The following is a 23,477-nucleotide window of genomic DNA, read 5'->3' on the forward strand; positions in this document are numbered from 1 at the left end:
AGATAATGAAAACATGATGAAGGTGGTAACCAGCCCCATTTCTAAAGCATCTTCCCAACTCATCACCAAAATCCTACTGACTTTCAGGCAGACTTTTATCCTTCACAGTGGAAAATGTGAATTAACTTCCTAAAAATTTTAGAGCGAGATTGATTTCTAAATCCATAGCATTGTGTCAAATGTATCTAAAAATCCTCCTTTTTTCTCCAGAGACACTAAGAGGATCCAGATTGCTTAACTTCAGTCTCCTCAAGTCAGTTGCTCCCTCAGAACCTGAACTAAATCCTTGCTCTCTGTAATTAACTTCCTGGTGCAGCTGCTTTACAACTGGTATCTCCTGTCTTATCTATTTCTCCATTTTTCTGATCCTGTGGACACCAACAGTCAGTGTCCCCATGAGTTACACACCGAGCCCAGCTTGGAACACTGGGCCTGGAAGAACTTGTATAAACAGAAGAAATTTCCAGTGAACCTAATTAAGTTTAAAAAATGAAGTGTGGAGTGAAATTAAGGGCCTTAAAACAATCAAATTTTGTAAGTGCTCAGACTTCATTATGCCAAATAAAATTATCACACTCTTCCTGGAATTTGAAAAGAATCTGTTAATGATAATGCCTCTACATGAAAATACATTCTTTACAGAATGGCAACAGTGCAGCATTTACTGAGCTCTTAGTAAAATAAATGAAGAGCTCTGTGATTGTGTCCTTTGAACACAGGAAAATACAGGTAGTGCATACTAATGTTTTCCAACAATAGTGCCAATCAGAAAAAAAGCTGTGATCTCTGCAGATATTTAAGCAGAACAAAATGTAGGCTCTGCCTATGCTATTTTTATAATCTTGGAGGCACAGCAGAAGTTAATGCCTGCATAACTTAGAGCAGTGGTGGCAGCACAAGTGAGACGTTTTCTTTTTTTTTTAAATTTGGAACATTTTGCTACCAAGTTCTGAGTAGTAATTCATGATGAAGAAAGAGAAGAATTTCCCACATGAAAGATGTAATAAGGAGCAAATTCCTACAACAAAAGTCCTGTGATTGACATGGTCTTGTCATTATCATTGAAAATAATCTTCTGGTATGCTATAATGACAAGAGGATGTGTAGTGTTATTCTGATACAAGAAAAGCCTGTGTACATTCATTGATCCAAAGAATTGTAATTCACCCTGTAGAGGAAGATAAGAATCACAGCAGCAGGCAGTTAAAAGTCCATCTAGCCCTATATCCTGGTTCTGACAATGCCTAATATTTCATATTTTAGAAAAAGAAACTGCAAAAGTAACTGCTTCATTGTGTGTATGTCTAAAAATGAACAGTATCAATGGTGTCTTTTTATCTCTCAGGCTTTTCACAGCCAGATGACCACTGGTGGCTTCCACAAAAACAGTTAACACGGCAAGTGAGTTTGATGTGTTCTCTTTTTCTCTAATATATTTATATTTACACATATATGTATAGGAGCATGGCCATAACGCATAGATGCATGCAATAAAGTCCTAACCTTTTCTTATAACTCAGGATATGTTGTGCACTTCACTTTAAAAGGAAATACAGGTTTAATGAGCCATGCCTAGTTTAGCTGTTTCATTTCTGTTTTAATCACAGCTTGAACTGGTTACTGAAACACTTCTCCAGGAAATGTTGAAATATTTTTAAATGTGGTTAAGCCACTGTTTTTAAAAGTCACCAGCTTAAGCACAGACTCCTGGATTTTGGGAAATGGGCCTCATAATAGGAGGCATAAAAGGTTCCAGTTCTTCAGCTTATCAAAGGAAATGTTGAGAGGGTTATAACTCTTGATAAGCATCTAGAAAAATTCTGTAAAGGGAATGATTCAACCTCATACAAAGTAGCAAAAAAAAAAAAAAAATTAAGAATTTGCTATTTAGAAAACAGTAATTTCTACCTTGAATTAAGACACCATTGCCTTGAAGTAAGATGGAAAACAACAACAGGGACTAGAGAGAATGTGCTGCCATGTCTTGGCACCTTTAGGGCAAGATTCCACATCTTTCTAGGATGCTCTACTTCATTGTTTGTGAGAGTCTTTGCTTGTGGGCACATGCAGGGGGAGCAAGATGTGACTCAAAAAGCTCTGGTCTCCACAGGGCCAATGAAAATATTTGGGAGAGATTCAGTGTAACTTCCACCGTGGGACATGTTCATGGAAGGTACAGCTTTACCCTAAGACAATCATTATGATCAGATTCTGTGCCTTGCAGCATTTATTTACCCATAAATGTAAGAGGATTTTTTTCCCCCCAGATATGTCAGTCAGCACAGTTCCATTGCTGGAGGTGCTCCACCTCCCTCCAAAGCACTGAGCCAGGAGCTCCATGTCTTCTCTTTGACACCAAGAATGTCCTTGGTGGATCCAATGACATGCCTTGCTTATGGGTCCAAGGTTATTCTGGTCACCAAATGTTAGGGAAAGATTGCTAAAAAGTTGGATTGTTTTGGGATAGCCACACTTTTCTGCTTTCTTCTGCCATCCAGGGTTAATTTCCCTCTCCACACCCCTCACCAGTGACAGGGCCCTGCTTTACTTGTTCCTGTCCTGTGGCAAACACTGTGGAAATACTGTCTTGGGGTTTAAACTTGAGAAAAAGCAAGCAAGGAAAACTTGCAGTTCTAGTAGCAGCTTGTGATCCTGGGTTAGCTTGTCTAGATGGACCTAACAAAGCAGTTACTGTGAAACTCCAAACCCTCTCACAGTGTTATGAAAAAAAAAGATTCTATATACTGAAGCAAATCTGGCTACTCCAGGCATAGGAGGTTCAGTATGTGAATGCATTTGTACAGCTTTCCTAACATCCCCTCCTTCTCTCTTAATATCCCACAATCTGACATCAGGCTGGAGCACCTGACAAAGCACGGATCATAAGGACAGAATCACACTGTGTCTACATCTCAAATCATGCTGAAATAGCAGCAAAGGCTGAATAACCCTGTTCCAAGTAAAAGCACACACTCCCATCAGCAAAGCGCCACTGTGATCCCAGGCTGCTCCCTGTCCTGCCCATCATTCGTGTTATCTCAGGCTGCTGACTCCACTTTCCATCCATTGTAGCTCTTCCTCTACATTCCCTTTTGGCATAAAGCATTCCATTATCTCCATTTTCTGCTGAGGTAATTCCTCTCCTAAGCCTGGGCCACAACAACAGCCCAGACCGTAAAGAAAAGGCTTCATGTGGAGCACCTCTGCGCCTGCAATTGCTGTGTTGCTGAACCATGTCACAAAGGTGATAGCTTCACCCACGTGCTTCCAGTAAATATCTCACTTGGAACAATCTTTACAAAGATTCTGGATATGTCACCTGTGTTTTCTCAGAGTTATGATCCACATCATTTCTTGGTGCGAACTCATAAGGCTGAAGTGGCACCACAAGGCTCACATTCCTGTTTGCAGGAATGCTCTGCCAAAAGGTGAGCTCAGATCCAGGCATGCATTTCCCTTCCCTGTGAGGTTTCCTGGTATGAGATTCAGGTTCATCCCAAGGACAATTTTTTTCAGTTTAAATTTTTTCAAAAAAGCACTTCACAAAGACCTCAAACCCTCAAATTACAGTCCATACAATGAACCAGCTAAAGCAGCACATAACTAAGAACCCAAACGAGTCTGTTAATTCCCCTTTCCTTTTCTGGTTTCATTCCCTTGAGCTGGAACACCAAACCACCATCCACACATGAATAATGCAGCTGCTGTTTAAGAGTTGATTCAACAACAGAAATTTGTATCCTCTTTCCATGTCAGATATTCACAGGAATATTCCTGACCACCTTGCTTTGAAGTCACTGAAATGCAGAGGGGTGCATGATACAATTGTAAGAAGCTCTTCCTCCAGAGGAGCACTTCCAGAGAGCCACTCTAATTGTGTAGGAGCCACAACCCCAATAAATCTTCCTGTCCTCAGGAGACAGCAGGATGAAGAGATGTTCTAACCACATCCATTATTTTTCTCTACTCACACTCCTTGCAAAACCTATAGCAGCTACAAACATCCAAAACCACCCTGGAGCAGTCCTCTGCTGCCCAGCTGAATTTAGATCATTTTTGTATGCCAGAACGAGCTGTAACAGATCCTGCACTCTGAATCACTATATAAATATTTAAGTAAACAACAGGTCACTCAAGTGTTTTCTTCAGCAGCACATGAAACAACATGATGATCCATCACATGCTGGGATGCACAGAACTGACACACTGAAGACATTTATCCTGTGGGCCTGCTTGGTGCTGCCACCTGATGAGGTGCCACAGAAGGTCCTGGCTCTGTAGAAAGGACCCTCTGCAGCTTGCACCACCTTCCCCTCTGCCCCAGCCTCCTGAGGCAGGGATGGGACACACCTCTCCCAACCCTGGGAAGGTAAGGATGGGATGTGTGGCACTTGTGTGAGCCCATGACTCAGTGCACGAGCCTTGATGGTTTGGTTCTCTGTCATCAGCCTCGTGGCAACCTACTCTGTCCTTCCTCTGCCTCAGATTTCTGCACGGGCTCCCCTACTCTAATTTGTGATTTTCTGTTTTTCAGACATAACCTTTAACTCAAATTGGTCTTTTGGCCTTCAAGACAATTGTGCTTTGTCAAACTGGGCTGTGTGAACTAACACCTGCCCAGATAAAACCCTCAGATTACTGGGAAAGTACCTCAGAATTTATTTTTCTCAATGTACCCCATACAGCACAACCCTTAAAAACATCCATCCTGGTGCTTTACACACTGGCTGTAGTGACACACCCGACTAGCTGGGCAGCATCACTTAGAAAAGCATCTCTGGCTCCTCTCAATCTCTTCTCTGTAAATGTCACTTAATTGTCTAAGAAAAATTTGGCTGACCTTTCAATTACTGGTAATAAAATAAAAGCAATAAAAGACTGTCCATGACAGCAAGTGTCACCAGCACCCATTTGCTGCCTTGTCGTGCTGATTGGGAGAATTCATGCTCCACTCAGGGCTGCAGTTCTGGCACAGTGCTGATAAAGGAACTCACTGGTAAAAGGCCAGGAACTAGGGAAAAAAAGGAATTGTCTTTCATGCCTCCCTGTCCTGACTCCACAAACAACTCCAGGATGAGGATTTCTGGGTATCTGGGAAAACAAAAGGCCTTATATACTGAGGGTTTTTGTGGAACTCCAGAGCCTCTAATATCTGCTGTCAGGGGTAAGCGTTGCTCTCAGCCAACTACTTCCTAATCTGTCAGAGTCACTGAGATAGCTGAAGTTCTTTGCACATAAAGGATGAGGTAAATGGACAAATCTCCCCTCCCATGCAAAAAAGTCAGGATTTGTGTACTGTTCACCCACACACATCCTGGCTCATGGCTCTTCCACTGAGCTCAGCTGCAGCTCAGACACTGGGATTTTGCTCCTGGTGTTTGGTCCTGGCTAAGAAAGATGCTTGAATGGATGTTAAAGCACAACAATCTCAAATAAGAGCTGCAATTTGTAAATTAGCTGTTAGCAGCTCTCATAAACACTTCCCCAAGTCCTCGTCCAGTAGCAGAAATAGCTCTTCACTCTCTAAACTGCCAGCTCTTAAGAACAGAAAGGCTTAGTTGGCAAACTGCTGGTGCCTGACTCATGATGAAGAGCTGTGTCTCAGCTCCCCTCGAGCAGGAAGAAGACAGCAAATACTCATCAAGTTTCTCACTTCCTTCCCAGTTACAGCTTGGATTCTTGGAAAACAGAAACCTTCTTGGCACAAGAAGCTGTTACTGAGACCATTTCTTATCTTATATCTTCCACAAAAAAAAAAAAAAAAAAGGTTATTTACATGTTGCGTGTCCTTCTGTTGTGGAAAGTTGGAATCAATTCCACACTTCACACTTTCCAGAACTCTTCTGCCAGGTTCAAGCCCTGATAGCCCTGTTTTCAACATGTGCACTGAAATGAGTTAGAACACAATTACTGCATGTAGAAACTATCCATCTAAATTCAGTGACCTGGCCACAGCAGTCATTTCTAAATTAACCAGCAGAGCAAGGACATCACCAGTTACTCTAGGAAGATGTTCTCCAACTTCCTTTCCCTTCACTGAGTCTGTGATTATTGCTAGAGCTGTTCACAGCTTTGTGGATACTCTCCAACGAGACCTTTCTTTGTCTATCCTTTACTCTTACAAGCTAATTTTTGCATTACCCAAGTTTTCTCAGGCAGCTCTTTCTAACACAGTCCTGAATAAAGCAGCAAAACGAGTGGAATGAAATATAATCAAGCATGTTAATATATCTCTTGCTCTGTCACACCTACTCCCACACTCAGATAACCAGGCACACACAAACACCCACGCTGTGAGTGTTCATCTCCTCTTCCTTCCTTCTGGCTTGCCAGAGACTAAAATAGCCATGTAGTGGTTTCCACCATTCATGCTACAACATCACCATGTGTGGGTCACTTAAAATGCCTCAAACACCAGAAAGATGGGTAGATGAGAAAATCAATCACTACATTATAATTATAACAAGTCCTGGTTTTTAATTCTTGTTGGAAAAAAATAAAAAGATATATTAAAGGGCAAACAAAATCTGGAACAAGTACCACCTGACTGTGACAGAATGTGCCTATTAACTGTGTCCTCTACAGGCTAATTGCTGGAGTTACTGAAGCCTCCCAGCTCTCTCTAATTCTGGGTAATGTTTTGTTTCATAAGCAATTTGCCATGTTTATGCATTTCCCTATCTAGCTCATTTGCACTTGCAAAGAATGAAAGGGAGGCAATGTTTGAATAGTCGCATAAACCCGTAAGAGAATTAATTACTTTTATACAGGATCTAATTCATGCAGAAAAAAGGGAGTCGTGGGATTCCGATTTTTTTTTCCCCTCTGTATCATACTCTCAAAATCAGTCTGCACATATACATGTTGTACCTAATGAAATTCATCAAATAAGCAAATATTCAATCTGCACATCCAAGCATGGCTGACTACAAAACTAACCTGATACTTGACAATGTGAAAAACTGCATACAAGGAAAAGATTGATGCAAAACTAGCCATGTCTGAGTTTAATTGAACTTAAAAAAAATACCAAAATAGCACAACTTTATACACCACAAATCCCAACTACAATGCAACATTTGCAGTTTCTGTAAAGAATTATTTCAAGTGCACAAAGGGATGTGAACAGGTAACAATTCCTTAAATATTTGAACAAGCAGTTATTTTCTTTACATAATTTTCATCACGAGCTGGAGAATGCATGGCCAAAGGTTGAAACAAAGCCCATGAGTTCACCCCATCTGTAAGCACATTCCTTTTCCCCAGGTCACAATTGATTAACGTGGATGTGTGTATGAACCTGTAGCCAACAAAAAGCGTTCCAAAGGCCTGCCTAGCTTTTGGCAAGTTCCTCACAGAAGGAACTCTCAATAGGAAGCTACATTTCATGGGACACACAGATGTTCTGAGAAAACCTGGATTTATCTCATTGGCGATTTATTTAAAAGCCAAGGGCTGAAGACAAGTTTTGCTAATTTCAGTAATTAACTGAGTCAGCTGGGAAACACCAGGCCGGTGTTTTGCAGCGCCCCAGAGGGATGGAGGAATGCAGGAAGATGCAGCTGTCAGAAGCTTCGAGCGGGCAGGTGACAGGTGACGGAGCAGGAAATGACTCCTCGGTCACTCGTGGAAAAGCCGGCAGATCACCCACCTCACACACCTCCTGGGAGATGCTCTGCTGTCAGCCTGGGCCACCATAAAACAACACAAGGCCAAGAACAGCAATAATTGCAGCGTGTGTCCAGCAGAAATGAAGTATTTTGGTTTGCAGCAGGGCTTGGGTTGGCTGGAGGTGGGCGACTTGGACATACTCACCTCCAGCCAGCGACTCGGACATACTCACCGCTCTTCCACTGTCTGCAGTGGTTTCCTAAGCTTCTGCTTCTAAACATAACAGCAAAACTTTGCATTTATTCTTTATTCTATCTCCCAAGTGTCACCCATGGATGATGTGCTCAGGTGGGACAGCACACAGTGGGGTGTACCCATTTCGCTGCCCAGGTACCAAGCGGGGCTGCAAGAGCAAGTTGTTGAACCAGGGAGCTTTTTGCTTTATAATGTGCAGAAACACAATATTTGTGTGGGCACGAGGGTTTCCATGCTGTCCAGGAAGGTTTATTTAGAGCTAAATCCCTTGAGCTTCTGCCCTTCAGTGGGGTGAAAAGGGGTAGGTAACCTGCAGGCAAAGCGTGGGGGGGAACAGCAGCACCACTTTTCTGAATTTAGCAGCACCACCATCGCCTTTCCGAATTTAACAGTCCCAGCCAGCCCGGCTGCCAGCGGGCGAGGCTGAGACCGACCCAGAACGCCGCGCTGCCTCCCTCTCTCCCACGGCAGCACCCGGAGGACACCGAGAGACACGATTTCCCCTCAGCGCGGGGTCACCGAGGGCACACGGCTTTCCCCCGGCAGTGACCAGAGGAGGTGCTGAACCGAGGCACACACCTCCTGAGCCGCCGCCGCCGCCCGGAGCCCGTCACGGCGGGGCGTGAAGGGCTGAGGGGCGAGAGCCCCGCCCCGGCCCCGCCCCCGCTCCCTGTTTACCCACAGGCTGTGCACGTGGTGGCCGCGCCGCGCCATTGGCCGGCACGCCGGGGCCCTGCCGCCGCCCCACCAATCGCCGCGCTGTCCACGCGCTCCTGCCCGCGCCCGATTGGCCCCGGCGCGGCGATCACGCAGCGTGACGCACTCCGGGCGTGCGCCCGCCGCGTACCAATGAGGCGGGGGCGCAGGGGCGGCCCGCGGCGAATGGCGGCGCGCGGGGCCGCGGCGCGGCCAATGGGCGGCGCGCGGGGGCGGGACGCGGCGCCGCGGGCGCAGGCGGAGACGGGCGCGTTTAAAGCGCTCGGCGAGGGCGGGCGCGGTTCCCCCGCGGCCGGGGAGCGATGGCGGCGGCCGGGCCGGGCCCCGGGGCCGGCGGCGCGGTGAAGACGCTGGCCCTGGTGCTGGAGGACGAGGCCCGGCGCGGCGGAGGCGGCGGTTACTGCAGCGGGGACACGGTGTCCGGGCAGGTGCTGCTGGAGCTGGCGGGGCCGCTGCCGCTCCGCGGGCTGCGCCTGGAGGCCGCGGGCCGGGCGCGCGTCGCTTGGAGCGAGAGCCCGGGCGCGGTGCCCGGGGCGGGCACATGGGGGGTGGCGGTGCGGGCGCCGGGCCCGGGGCCGCGGCGGGAGGCGGAGGTGCGGTACCTGGACATCCGGCAGAGCCTCCTGCGGGACCCGCCCGAAGGTGAGCGGGGCGCGGGCCCGGCCCTGCCGCAGCCGCGGCGGGGTGGGAGCGGCGCTGCGGGAAGGCAGCGAGGGGGAGGCGGAGCGGGAACGCTCCGGGTGGGAGCGGCGGCGGGGCCCGAAGGAACGGGCACGGCCGCGGGTGGCGGGGCACCGGCAGGGCAGCGCTGCCCTGTGCCCGCGGAGGATCGCTGCCTCATCCGCGGTTCCCTCTGTGGGGGCTGACAAACGCCGAGCGGGACTGGAATAAAATAAGATAAAATAAAATAAATAAAAATCCGCAGCTGCGCTGTGTGCGAGTCGTGCAGGGGCTCTGCCCTTCCGTGCGTCCATCCCTCCGCGCTGGGGGTGCGGCACAAGCAGCTGCCGTGGAAGACCCTGGAAGCAGCCAGGCTCATCCAGTGGATTAAGGAGAGGCAGGGGAACTCGCTGTCGCTCAGACACTGCAGCACTATGGCAGCGGGGAAAAAAATAATTCAAGACAGAACAACGACATTTCGTTCTGTACGGGTGAAACGCAGCTCAGGATGAGCTGTAGGGAAAGGAGATTGAGGCCTTGTTAATTGTGTAACAGTAGGCCCTATATGAATAAATTGGGAGCTCATGTATTTATAGTATTTCGTCATGCTGACCTTAAATTGCAATTTTTTCAGGACAAAAGATGATTTGTTAATTGGAAAAGTAGATTAATTGCTGTCATGCTGAAAATAAACTTACTTTATGCTTTGCAGAAGCCATTTTGGATTAGAAATTGGCCAGAGTCCTGAGCTGAATCTCAAGGTCTCCCATGTTTCCTTGATTTTTGTTTTTCATTGAAATCACATCACAGCATAAATAAAGTGTGGGCCACAGTCCAGAACCCACTGGGATCAATAAAAACTTCTTGCATCTGGGTGTTTTCATACATAAATAATTTATAAAAGTGTCTGCTTTGTTCTATTTCTGGAATAACTAAAACATACTATTCATTCTTATCCTACAGGTGAGGAAAACTTAATTCTTCTAGATGGAAGACACGAATTTCCGTTCAGCTTTCAGCTCCCTCAAGAGTAAGTTCAATAATCCAACCTGAAGGGATTGTGCTGGATGCTGCTTGTAGGAGAACATTGACTTAATGTAGTTTGACTTGTGTTTTTTTTTAGTATCAGCTTTATATGTTTGTCTTAATCAAGCCCTGTGCAGACAGGCCTTGCTTGCTTCAGCTTCTTCCCCAAGGCCCTAAAAGTACAAGCTGTAAATTGGGAAATGTTGATGTGTGCAGGAAGTGTTAATGTTTGGAGCTGAATTATTAATTGAAGGTAATGGTTTTATGACTGCTTGTTGCAGACCTCTGGTGACCTCTTTTACTGGGAAGTATGGCAGTATCCAGTACTACGTGAAAGCAGTTCTGGAGAGGCCTGCTGTGCCTGACCAGAGTGTGCAGACAGAGCTGCAGATCATCAGCCATATCGATGTCAACTCACCAGCTCTCTTGGTAAGAGGGTCCGCCACTCCTCCTCCCCCCTGTAAAACCAGCTGCAAATAAACCATTTCCAAGCAGCATTCCCATAACCCTTCCCATGTTATTGCAGAGCATCATTTTCTGACTTCTGAAAGCATATAAGCTCCCTAAGCTTTTCTCTATAAATAGATTATCTTAGGTTGGGTGAATAGCAAACAGAGTGGCTTTTTTAATACCATTGATTACATCCCTGCTGGCAGAGATGCTCCTGCCAAAAAGTTAGGCAGGCTTCAGATGCATAAATAAGGCTTAATAATAGTAATGTATGTGTGCAGAGTAGTTACTCTTACCAGAGCAACTACATTCACAGGGCTGCAGTGTCCTAAACTCTACAATAATAGTAGGTTGAGGAGCAGTAATTAGAGAAGAGTATTAATCATGCCCAGCCTGTCATTTAGGCTCTGGCCATTATGTTACGTATCCCTGCATTTTGCATGTCGTTTTCTAACATGAAGTGTGTGCAGCAGCTGCTCCAGAGATCCTTTCAGTTATTTCCCTATGACAGATTTGGCCACATTAAAGCATTGAGTTTTTAATAATCACTGGAAATACTGTAGAGTAATAAGAAAGATCAGGCATTAAGTAATGAGTAAATAGGCAAGATGGAAGCTAATGAGCTGGATTCTTTTATCTCAACCCATATTATGAAAATAATATAAAATTATACCTTGCACTTTCATGATAGCAACTGGATCTAAATGGTTATTCATTTAAATATGAATGAGTAATTTCTATTTTATTTAAAATGGTAGGATAATTTTAACATCATGACGTGAACATAGAAAAGAGCTGTTTTGAGCAGGCTTTTTTTCCCCCCCTCATTACATGCTTACATTTTAATCCATTCTAGAGAGAACTTAGGGTATTTTGGCAGTGACATCTGTAAGCAGAATTTCTATTCAGGAGTTTGAAGGCATCATAGCCATGTTCTGTAAGGACAAAGCAGACCATAGGTTATTTACAGAGGAGGCCTGTGGGACGCATCAGGAAGGCAGTGCCAATCTTAATGGATTCCAAGGCTACCACCAAAAGAGCAAAACAACAGGGCTTTTTTCATTCTAATAAACAAAATACAAAAGCAATTTGTATTACTGTATTGACTGAATGTCACTTCCCAGTAAACCATTTTGAGTAACTTTGATCCTGGCTTGGACGCTTGACATGTGTGCTTGTGAGTTTATTCTAATGAAAACGTTACAGGCAGTGTAAATGTCATCCAGTGTGACAGTCCTTGAATAATTAAGATGGTTTTTGTCATGCCTCTACATTTTTGGGAGGGTTTTGTGGCTTGCAAGTAATGAAGGTATATCCCCTTAGCCCAGTGTCTACATATTTTTATCCTTTCTTAAAGATACAAAAGTAACAAAAATTACCTGCTTAACTATTAGTTGTTTGCAGATAAATTAATTCTGCCTTCTTCTGCACTGAGAAAAATGGAGATAAACACCACAGTGTTTCATGAGACCTTTAAAAAGTTCATTTTGAAGACACGCTGGCCTGTATTTAAATCTCAGTCTAAATACAGACTGAAATTTAAAAAGATAAATGTTCAGATTGCCAAACCTTGGTTCCATTTCACATGGTGGCAAAAACTACAGTTGCACTGAGCAGTTCAGGGATTCAGATCACGTGGATTTTAGAGCTGGGTTGCAATGACTGATATGCATAACACTAAAGTGCAAGTGATTGAGAGCTTTATCCCATAAAATGAAAAATACTCTATATTTTATAGACACCTGTTCTAAGAAGTCAGGAGAAGATGGTTGGCTGTTGGTTTTTCACCTCTGGGCCAGTGTCTCTCAGTGCCAAAATTGAGAGGAAGGGATACTGTAATGGTAAGAGTAGTTATCTTAAAAATATGAATACTAAGCACCTAATAGGTTTGGGTTTTTTTAATCTTAGTGAAACCAACACTTTGTAGTTCAAAAAATAGTTCTCTTCAATAGAAGTAAATTAAGATCCATATGAATTTGATTTTTTAAAAAATCATCTTATCTTTCCCCTTGGGAATATAAATTGAAAGGAAGTCCTGTTAATCTTTTGGGAAATCCATGTACATTTGTGTGTAAAGAACAACAAAACGTTTTTATCTGGGATAAAATACTTAACTGGGATGTAATTAGGTTTTTACATCCTATTTTTGTAGATTTACACTTTGGTAAGAATGAGCTTTAGCAGCTTCTTCTTCATCTTGATAACATTAGATACATTGAGAAAATAAAACATCCTGAAATTCATTTAGTACTATATAAAAGGAAGATTGGGGCATAATTTGCAAATAAAGCTTTTATAGCTTGTTCATATTATGCTTAATGTTTCAAAATGAATCATTGTTTATGTGTAAAACATAGTAGGTGGCTATAATTTTGCCTGGATACCACTCTGAAAAAAATAAACTGGCTTGAGGAAACTTAGCAAGTATTGTTCTCATAACAGTGCAGATGATGTACGTGCTGTGTAACATGCTTTGATACTCCCAGAGGAAAGTTGGTAAATACCAATTATTCATTGGACTTTTTCTGTTTCTAAGGAGAAGCCATCCCAATCTATGCAGAAATTGAGAACTGCTCTTCTCGTTTGATTGTTCCAAAAGCTGCCATTTTCCAAACACAAACTTACCTGGCCAGTGGGAAGACAAAAACCTTCCGTCAGATGGTTGCCAATGTCCGAGGAAACCACATTGCCTCTGGGAGTACAGATACCTGGAATGGGAAAACTCTGAAAATCCCACCTGTATCCCCATCTATACTTGACTGCTGCATTATTAGAGTAGAATATTCATTAGCTGTAAGTATTGGGTTTTCAAATGTACAAACTTTAGATTTGCACTCAATTAGGAACAGAAGAATTTACTGAGTAGCTGTTAGGTTTTTAACTTGGGAACTACAATAAATACAAATCTAGAGAAAGGTGTCCTAGCCCGTGGTGGAGGGTTAGAACTAGATGATCTTTAAGATCCCTTCTAGCCCATGCCATTCTATGACTCTATGAAAAATAAATATCATCAACCATGTACGTGAGAGACTGAAGGTCAGAAAGAGATTCTGAGATGGAAAGATGAGAATAATGTGGAAAAGGGAGAAATGTTTCTGAGGAAGAAGCAGCTTAGTTTAAGACATGCAGGGATTGTTTTGGGAGAGCATTTCAAGCTGAATGGGGTCCCCAAGTGATTCTTTCCAGAAATGGGAAGATAAGCCTGAAAGTCAAGTCTGTCATTATGTTTGTCAGGATGGTTTTTATTTTTTAATGTCACTTAGAGACAAGTTACGGAAAGAAGGAAACTGCTGTAAAATAAGGAAAGCTGCCAGGGTGTTAGCTAAGCATATCTGGGATGACAAAGCTCTTAAGTTTTAAATTTGCAGTGTAGAGAGTAGGGCAGCTTTTAAGAGCAGCATTCAATGGGGTCTCATGATGTTTTTTTCTTCTGTTTGGGGGTTGTCACATAGGTGTATATCCATATTCCTGGTGCTAAGAAATTGATGATTGAAATGCCTGTGGTGATTGGCACTATTCCATGTATTGGATTTTCAAGCAGAAACTCCAGCATTACCAGCCAGTTTAGTATGGATATGAGTTGGCTGGCATTGACCATGCCTGAACACCCTGAAGGTAATAAATACATATTGAACTGTCTCTAATCCAGCACAGCACTGTCTGCAGCAGATGGGTGCAGTGCCAATTTGAGGGCACTGCCAGGGATGTAGACAATGGAAACATGACTCTCAAAGTTCTTAAACTGAGATCCAAAATGATTGGTGAGGTTACCCCAACTCCAGCCTTCCTGAAGTCTCTCTGTACCCCATCTGACTGAAACAACTAACTTCTGATGGTGGGAATATTCTACTCATTACTGAATATATCTTGATACAACACAGGTTTGCTGCTGGAGTTGTAAAGCACAGCACTCTCTGTATTTCTGCTGAATCACCCGAGTTTACTGAAAAAATAATTTTAGTTACAGTATTTCTGAGTTCAGTACACTTCCAATAAAGTTTTTGTGGTCCTGGATATACTGTAATGTTCTTGCTGTGAGTGAGTAGTTTGCAATATGACGGAAACATTTCTTGTGTTTCAGCACCACCAAATTATGCTGATGTAGTGTCTGAGGAAGAGTTTTCCAGACATGTTCCTGCTTATCCACCTCCCATTGACTGTGAGGAACAGTTGTGTTGTCCTGTCTTTGCTTACATACAAGAGTTCCGGTTTCAGCCTCCACCTCTTTATTCAGAGGTAAGAAAATAAATAGCAGGTGGTGTTTTTATTGTCATATGGCAAAAAAAACCCAAACATACCTAAATGCAGGAATTGCAGGCAGTAACTGTTGTCTTTCTTCTCTCCTTAGATTGATCCACATCCAACTGATGTAGAAGAAGTTCAGCCTGTTTCATTCATGCTCTGAGGATTTGTAATGAGCATCATTGTGATGAATGTCTTAATCTTTCTGCTGCTTAAGCTGGTAGTGCAGCTAAAAAGGAAACAGTTTTCTTTTTCAAAACTTCAGTCTGTGTACGAGAAAGGCAAAGGAAAATGGAGAAGGAGGTATGAGCACGTTTGGTGATAAAAGAGAACCTGCTGGATTAGTCTGCACAGAGGATAACAGGAGCAGCTGAGCTTGGGATACTTGAGAAGTACCTGAAAATACTGAAACGAAAATGCATCAATGAAATACTGAATGTTTTCCAAAAAGTGGATACACTACACAAAGTTCGAGGAGGAGGAGATGTGTGGATCTTCTGAGGAGAAAAGAATTTATGTTTTGTTTGCAACGCTCTGGAAGAATGTACATAGTGACGTCGAGAGCTCCTGTAGTAGAACAGAATGTGGGGTGAGAAAACATTTCCAAAAGATTCCAGTGTTCAAGGGGCTTCAGCTTTGCACTGTCTGCATCCAAAAGAGGGGCACTACTGCAACACAGAGCGAAGTCTTAACTTCATATTTGATGGGAGCCTGCTCTTCTCACAACTGCCAAGTGGTACTATTTCCTCATTCATCATGATCCTGAGGACACCCGCCGTGGATGACAGAATGGCTGTTACTCAATGTTACAAAGGCAACCATTTCCTGAATGCAAGACACAAGTGTGGAACAAACTGAACTTTGAGACGAGCTTATGCACTATGCTTTCTTTCAAGGGATTTCTTAAGGGAATTACTCTAACCTCTTCTACTGTGAGTTCTTCTGCATCTTAAGCCTATGGATAGCATGATAAGGGGAAGCTTGGCAAGGGAGAAACCTTCTGCCAGCAGCAGGTATACTTAGCAAAATGGACATTATTTATTTATTCAGAAGCCTTTATAAGCCTACCTCTGTTTTGGATATTTACTTATGGTCAGATTTGAGACCAAAAAAAGTCTTGTTAAAGCTCCAGTATACTTCAAGGTTCTAAAAGGGACCCTAAATGGTTTCTGTGGTTAGTGAATGAGATATGAGGTGTAGGGAGAGGTGTAAATATACCCAGAATAGACATAGCTTATAACTGAAGTGAAAGCAGACATCAGGGGAACAAAGTCCTCTGGTAATGGCACAAAGCTTTTCATTACTCCTGCATTTTTGTCTAAAGATCTATTGTCAGGGGCTGCACTGGTCAATTGCTATCCATACTATATATGTTGGTGTGTTTCCTTGTTTGTTTTTGCTGTTTAATTTTGTTTTGGTGCAATATTTTAATGTTTTCTTCCTCAGGTCATTTAGAACAGTGAGAGTTTGTTGCTGCTAAGAGTGAAGGCACAGCATTTACTTGCCCTTCTGCTGCCTTCATTTAAAAGTAGAGAGTTTGCTTCCTGCCAGCCATCAATTGGGATCAGTAAACAATCACCAACAGATCACTTACAGGAGCAGAAAACAGCATTGTCAACATGCATGTTTACAGTCCTGTCTTTGAAATACAGGGGATTTTGGACTCCTACAAATACTCCATATGTCTTACAGAAGGGTTTGGGGTTAAGCCCCGGTGCTTCATGTGGTAAAACAGTGTACTTTCTGATAACTACAAAAATAGCAATTCATTCCATCAATAACTGCAGTTTAAACAAAGTCTAAATGTTTTTTATGAAATCTGTCTCTTCACTTAAGAAGCAGGGATTTTTCTACAGGCATACACATGCATGTATTTAGTCTCCTTTTAGTTTTACTGCCCTTACATTGTCTAATTTCTAGCACTTCACCTCAAATCCCTTTTGCATCAGTGTGAAAGACAGACTGCTGGAGATTCACATTTCTAAACTGCAGTTACTCCTTTCATTTGCAACATTTAGTATTGTCTTCTATAAAAAATGCAGCTTTAACCAAAATTTGAGTGCATGACTTAGAAAGGACATTCTAAAAATGATTATTTAAGTCTCAAGGTGTAGCTCTCATGCCTTTTTATTTATTCAAGTGAGGGCCTGCCCATACAATCAATGCAGGATTTTCATTTGCATCATCTGGAAAGGGAACAAGCATCTTTTCCTTAAACAGATACCATTATAGTTACTTGAAAAGTAATTTGGTCTTGTAATAACTTGCATGGTAATAATTTAAAATATTAGCTTAAAGAACATTAGGTGCTTTTTTGGACTGTAATACATGATAGGTGATGTGTGCTACCTGGTATACTAATGGTCAAGCAAACAGCAGTATGAAGGGTAAAGGTGTGCTTTTTTTTTTTTTTTCCTAAAATCTTTGAGTTGTTTTCTATTCTTTGCAGATAAACTGTGGCCTTAGATTGTTTGCTGCAAAAAAAGTCGACTATTATGTGTTTCTTAGGAAGCACACATGGCCCTTCAAAGGAGGGGTAAAAACAAGATTAAGTTCTGCTCTCTGGCACTTGGCTTAGTGCAGAAATTGATCCTTAAAAATAATTACTGTTTGCACAATAATAAGTTCAATATGCAGGGGCTTTGTTTTGATAACTGTGAAACAGTTTAAAAGAGACAAAATAAAAAAAGCTGTTTAACATACAGGAACATGATTGTATTTTGTACTAATGAATGAGCCCCATGGGTTCTTTGTTAATAAAAGTGTCAAATCTACATTCTGCTGTTCATCTCTGGTTTGGTGCTATGTCAAAAAATCCCTGTATTCTACCCTACAGATCTCTAATTCTTCTCTGATCTGGGAATTATGCCTTCATGTGTCACTGTTTTAGTTCCCTGAACTATTCATAACCAAGAACTGGAACAAATGGATCAAACAGGGCCTACTCCCACCCATAGTTATTATGTAACAGGGACTCTTACCTGTAAGGATTGAAGGATGGGAGCTCTAATTGGATCTTTCATCTCACATATTAATCTTTGAGGATATTTTGTTTCCTTTAGACAAGATTAGAGCAACAAAGTAAAGACAAATACGTCAGAACAACCTTAGAACCAGAGTGCAGAATGACTGAAGCAGGCAACCTGCTGCTGTGGGGAAAGAGGTGACAAACTGTACCTGCCCCACTGCTCCCCTGAGCCAGGAGTGGGATGATAAATCTCCATCAGGGTCCTGCCTCCCAAGGGTTTGAGGAACAAACAAACAACAGTTGATTTCTTCTTCCCGTTTCCATTTCTGAGGGAAGATGGCAAATTTCTCCATGGGAAGTCGAGGTGAAGATGCTGTTCAGGATCATGGAATCACAGAATAGTTTGGAACCTATTGAAAGGGACCTTAAAACCCATCCCATCCTATTGTAAATGTAGGTGAACTTAATGGGAAGAAATGACGATGTTTGACTTAATTCAGAAGGCTGAATTATTTCTTTATTGTAACTATGCTAAAATATATTCATATATTAATAATATATATAAAAGGAGGATACTAAAACTACATACTACTTTTTCTGACTCTATCTTAAACTCTTAATACAACTGGTGACCCTCTCTTGAGAGTCTAGCCCTGGGTGGGTTGGATTGGCCATCAGGCTCAAACAATCCTCACCAGAATCTAATCAAGCAATCACCCCAGGGAAACAATTCTCCAAACACATTCCACATAGGAAAAACAAGGAGCAGAAATAGAAATTGTTTTCTCTTTTATTTCTCTCTGTGCACCCTTATGAAAAATCCTAAGAGGGAGAGAAATGTGCTTGCCACACCATCCCACCCCTGGAATTGCAGAATAGTTTGGTTTGAAAGAGACCTTAAAGCCAGTCTCACCCCCTGCCATGGACAGGGACACCTTCCACTATCCCAGGTTGCTCCAAGCCTGTCCAGCCTGACCTTGGATACTTGCAGGGATCCAGGGGCAGTCACAGCTTCTCTGGGCCATCTGTGCCAGGGAGGAATTTCTTGGGCCTATTCAAGCACCAGAACCAGCAGAGGAGACATGATTCATGCAAAGGAAAATTCAAAACCTCAAATATTGGTCTTAGATTTTTTTAAAAAGCTCTCTCACTAAATAATAGTTAAATGTCTTACCATTAAGTTCACAGTAGCAATTCCACTTCATCCACTGTTTGCTTTTATAGGGGAGTATTTCAGTTGATGTGCTGTAATTGTCTATAAAAATATGTTTGATGTTTATAAACAGGTAGTAAAAAGCCAGGCAGAGATAGAGCAGATCCTGCAGGCTCATGTTTGCAGCTCTGACCCTTCTGGTGCTTGCATAGAAATGCACAGTTTACATACAGAGCAAGAGAGATCATTTAATCAGCTCCTGGGGCATGCTCCAAATTACCAAAATAGCATGTTCCATGACTTCACCACCCACTTTGGACAGCAAAAGGGAACATCTTAACTCATTTTGTAAAATCTCTGTTATATATATAGCAATGAAAACATGTTTGAAGAGCAGTTTACAAACAATGTTGATTTGGAGATAATCAGTTGTTCTGCAACTCCTTAGAAAACCCAGGCATTTGTGCTCTATTTTCCAGTCAAATTCTGCTGATTTTCAGTGCTCTCCTCAGGGTAGTGACTTAGCACAGGGACACAGAACCTGGCCTTCAGACTGCTGCCTGTTCCAAAGCTGATTATATAATATGTTAACATCAATATGGACAGTCCAGGCTGCTGCACAAAGTAAATTCTCCAAAGAACTAATTAGGTCTAGAATGAACCCAGTCCGCTTTTAGTATTAACATTTTATATATGGCATAGACAAGGTGACAGTCTTGTTCTAAATTATGTTGTCATTATTTCTAAGCAATTAATAGGAAATGACAGTACAGAAAAACTCTGCTAGAATATCACTGCATCATTGACCTTTTAGGACAAGTGACTAATAATAATTTAATGTCGAAAAACTGTGAAGGGTGGTTTTATGTGGAATAGAAAATGGCAACTCAGGTGGGAGCTCACTGGAGTAGCTGCTCATGCAACATGCTGTGGGCCTTCTAAGCTACACAGGGCAGATTCAAGTGTGCTGCTGATAAATCTCCAAACACCCATCCCTTCAAAAGAAAAGAGATCCTTCTTAGTTTTGGCTGACATTCAGCCACCTGGCTGCCTGTACGTTGAGGAGACGAATGAAAGAAAGGGTGAAAGTTGGAGCAAGTAGGCTAAACCCAGCCAATTTTGTAAATGAAAAACTCTCGTTTTTTTACATCACTTTGGAACAGCATCAGCTTCCCCATAAACGAGGAGGCCCTGGGCATTGATAGAGGTGAGAACAGAAGCAGGATTTTGACTGCAAGGTCTTAAACAGGATTGTTGCACACCCAGAAAGATTCCAGGTCTCTCTATAGGCCAGTCCTCTTCGATGTCATGTCTAGAATCAGGTTGTGTTGGTCACAGCATATCAGACCCCAGCAGGAGAAGAAAGTGATTCTTATTGCTGAACTAATTAGACTAATCAATGCACAAAAGACACAAGTGACAAAAGTTACAATTTCATCTAAATAATTTAAGGCCTGAAGTGCTTTTCTCCCATGTCTTAATGTGATGTGACCAATTCAGTAGCCGTAAGAAATTAGATACTAAAGGAAATACTCTGCTGTCCTGAGTGTAAAATGGGAGCAGAAAGGGAAAAGCATTGACTGACCTGACAGACTTTCTACAGTGTTCTGGAAGAGAAGTGTCTGAGAGGGTTTAGTGTCCACACAGGCTGATCTAGTTTTGCACACTGTGCCCAAAAGTGGCATTTTGGTGTGAGCACGTCTCTCCCTCACTCAGATCCTGGAGCAGGTTGGCCTCACCCAGTACCTGCCATGCACAGGCAGCAAGATCAGAAAGGCTTGAATTCAAAGGCACCCTCCCAAGCTGCAGCCAGACCTTCTCCCACATCAGGGGCTGCAGCAGCTGTGCTGTCACCTGCCAGGATGGGGTGACACAAGGAGCTCCTCCAACCCTGCCTGGGAGCCTCACACTTCAGGGCAAAGAGCTGGAGATGTCTGATCACAGAGGTGTGAAGAAGAAAGGTCCCCAGGAGGGGCAGCTTCAAGGCTTTCCCTCATGTGATCCCACCTGCCATTGCTGCGAGAGGACTTTACACTCATCCAAACAAATTAACAATTCATTTCCAATCCTGACACAAAGATTAACCCTGCCAATTAATTCCTTAATCTCTTGCTGCTGACAAGGCTCACAGTTGCCATGTGGATGCTTGTCCACCGGGGCCTGGAGCAGGGCCATTCTGTTTAATTAATGGAGCTGATGCTCAAACAGATTCCAGCAATACAAACCAGAGCTGCACCTCACCCACCACCCAGCCAGCCTGTGCTGAGCACCTGCACAAGGGCACACGACATCTCAGTGCCTGTGGCAGCTTTTGCTGCATAAAGGGGGTACCTTCACCAACCCAGAGACATTTAGCCGTGGTTTACTTGTAGAAAAATGCTTCTTGGTCACCTCCACAACAAATGTGGTCAGCATTTTGCACGTTTCCAGCAGCAGCAAGGAAAAAACAACCCACAGAACTGAGTCAGTCTCCTTCCTCCTGCCTCAGCTGGGTTTGGGGCTGCAGGGAGGAGGGCAGCCACGCTGAGGCTGCTTCAGAGGGAGGGGTTAGATGAGAACTCAACTGACACGAGTTTGGAAATGTGTGAAGTACAATAAAAAGGAAAAGTAATGCTCAGTCACCTCAGGGAATCTTTGTAAACCAGCTGTAACAAATTGGGTCAGTTTTCCTTTGTTTCTGTAGGTTTTGCCACATATAATTAAACAGACATCGCCCATTAAGGTGCTTTACAAAGTGAACTAATACTCAATAAAATCTATGAATAATATTAAATTAAAGACTAAAACCTCTGGACATATAAACCAGGAAATTGCAGGTGTATAAACTAAGCAAGCAACAAAACCCCCACAATTTAGTGCCTGTTACAACTAGTCCAGTGGGTGGAACAAGTGAAGGGATCGCAGAACTGCGGGGAACACATGGATTGTATAAACCCACACGTAAACGGTGTTTACAGAGAGGTATGAGGAAGGAGGCAGGATGATACACTGGACAGGACACTCTGCTCCACACTGAAGTTGGGTAATGTCTGCCTTGGGGTTCTGCTGTTACTGTTGTTGTTTTTCATGGATTTGGGCTCAGTGCTCAATTATACACTGAACTCCCTTCACACAGCAAGGCTCAAGGTCACCCCTTTGCAATGGCCAACCAGACAGAGGCAAGCAAAGCCTGGATTGTCCTGCAGACCTCTGCCCACCTGTTCCTGACAGGGCAAAAGAAACATCTGCTGTTGGGGAGTTATGAAAAGGGAAACAACTTTCGATGCAAAAATTGCATCTACCCTATTGACATGCAGGTATCTGTCACTGGTCACAATGGAGAGGTGTTGCCTTCTTCAGTACGACCTTTTTTTAAGGTGTGCAGCAAAGCCACGAGCAGTTAGAGGACTGTCAGAGATCAGTATTTCTGCAGTGGAGGTGTTTTGCAGACACCACGTGTGCCATGTCGCTGGAGAACCAGCTCATCGTGTCCTCGGGTTTTCTTTCCATGGGACTTGACAGAAGGGTAAAAAACTCAGGGGCTCTTGCTCATTACATGGCATTTTTTGCAGGAATCTTAAGCTATCCTTGTTGATTCTTCACAGCATTTCCTTCGTGAAGTCACTCGGTACCAATCTCCAGCAGGATTTGGGGCTCTGGGCATGCGTGGCTCCCACGGCTGTGTGTGGCGAGGGGTTAATTTGCTGCTTGCTGCAGGATGATTTGGCAATTCCTTGCTTTCTGAAGCTGTCACACTGTCTTCTAGGAGGTCCTGCTATAAATAGCTCTTGGGAGGGTGCCAGGGATGTATTTTTCCCAGGCAGAAGCCCAAACCTAGCAGTGAAACACTTGACAGTCAAGCATGGCACTCCAGGACAGGGACACGGGCAGAGGGAGGGGATCTGCTGGTTGTGCATCCTGTGAGTTGGCAGGAAAGCCCGAGCAGTGCTAAGACCACCACCCTTCCCTCTTGCACTCAAGTAATTTATCTTGCTTAAAGTAATCTATCAAATGCAACTTTCAGCAATCCACACCAAACACTCTGAGCAGAGCTCAAGCCATGCACAGATATTTTATCCCCACGCTAAACTGAGCTGTTCTGTCACCCCCTGATGCATTTGGCACATCATAGGCTGAATGATGTGCCAGCTCCTCAGCCCAACTCCAACCCCCACCTCAGGCCAGCGCAAAGCAGAGAATTTCCATGAGGACTCAGCTTCCCCCTTCTGCTCAGAAAGCAATCACAGCAATAACTTGCATCTCCTATCATTAAGCCACCTGTTTTATCCCAGCCAGACTGTCCTCACGGGGATCTGGCACACACTTGGTATCCAGGCATGTTGGGAAAATTACTTCAAGGATGTTTAGAGAGGTTCCCATGCCTACAACAGTTCACAGCTCAAGGGGATCCCCATC

The 23,477-nt window shown here is 43.4% G+C and overlaps 1 protein-coding gene and 1 long non-coding RNA gene across 2 annotated transcripts; one reads left to right on the plus strand and one right to left on the minus strand.

Moving 5' to 3' along the window:
• Positions 1–6,980: 6,980 nt before the first annotated feature.
• LOC121470515 (uncharacterized) lies at positions 6,981–8,951 on the minus strand. The gene is made up of 2 exons (XR_012057548.1): positions 7,844–8,951; positions 6,981–7,686 (listed from the first exon to the last, which is right to left on the minus strand). It is a non-coding gene; the product is annotated as an uncharacterized lncRNA (long non-coding RNA).
• On the plus strand, positions 8,800–17,735 carry ARRDC4 (arrestin domain containing 4). The gene is made up of 8 exons (XM_030281399.4): positions 8,800–9,225; positions 10,207–10,273; positions 10,551–10,698; positions 12,458–12,560; positions 13,256–13,512; positions 14,172–14,334; positions 14,801–14,955; positions 15,068–17,735. Exons 1-8 carry the CDS (start codon positions 8,886–8,888, stop codon positions 15,122–15,124), a joined length of 1,290 nt encoding a protein of 429 aa, XP_030137259.3. The 5' UTR covers positions 8,800–8,885; the 3' UTR covers positions 15,125–17,735.
• The last annotated feature ends 5,742 nt before the right edge of the window (positions 17,736–23,477 follow it).

This window comes from Taeniopygia guttata, chromosome 10 (assembly GCF_048771995.1).
Source record: "Taeniopygia guttata chromosome 10, bTaeGut7.mat, whole genome shotgun sequence".
In the NCBI taxonomy this organism is placed as follows: Eukaryota; Metazoa; Chordata; class Aves; order Passeriformes; family Estrildidae; genus Taeniopygia; species Taeniopygia guttata.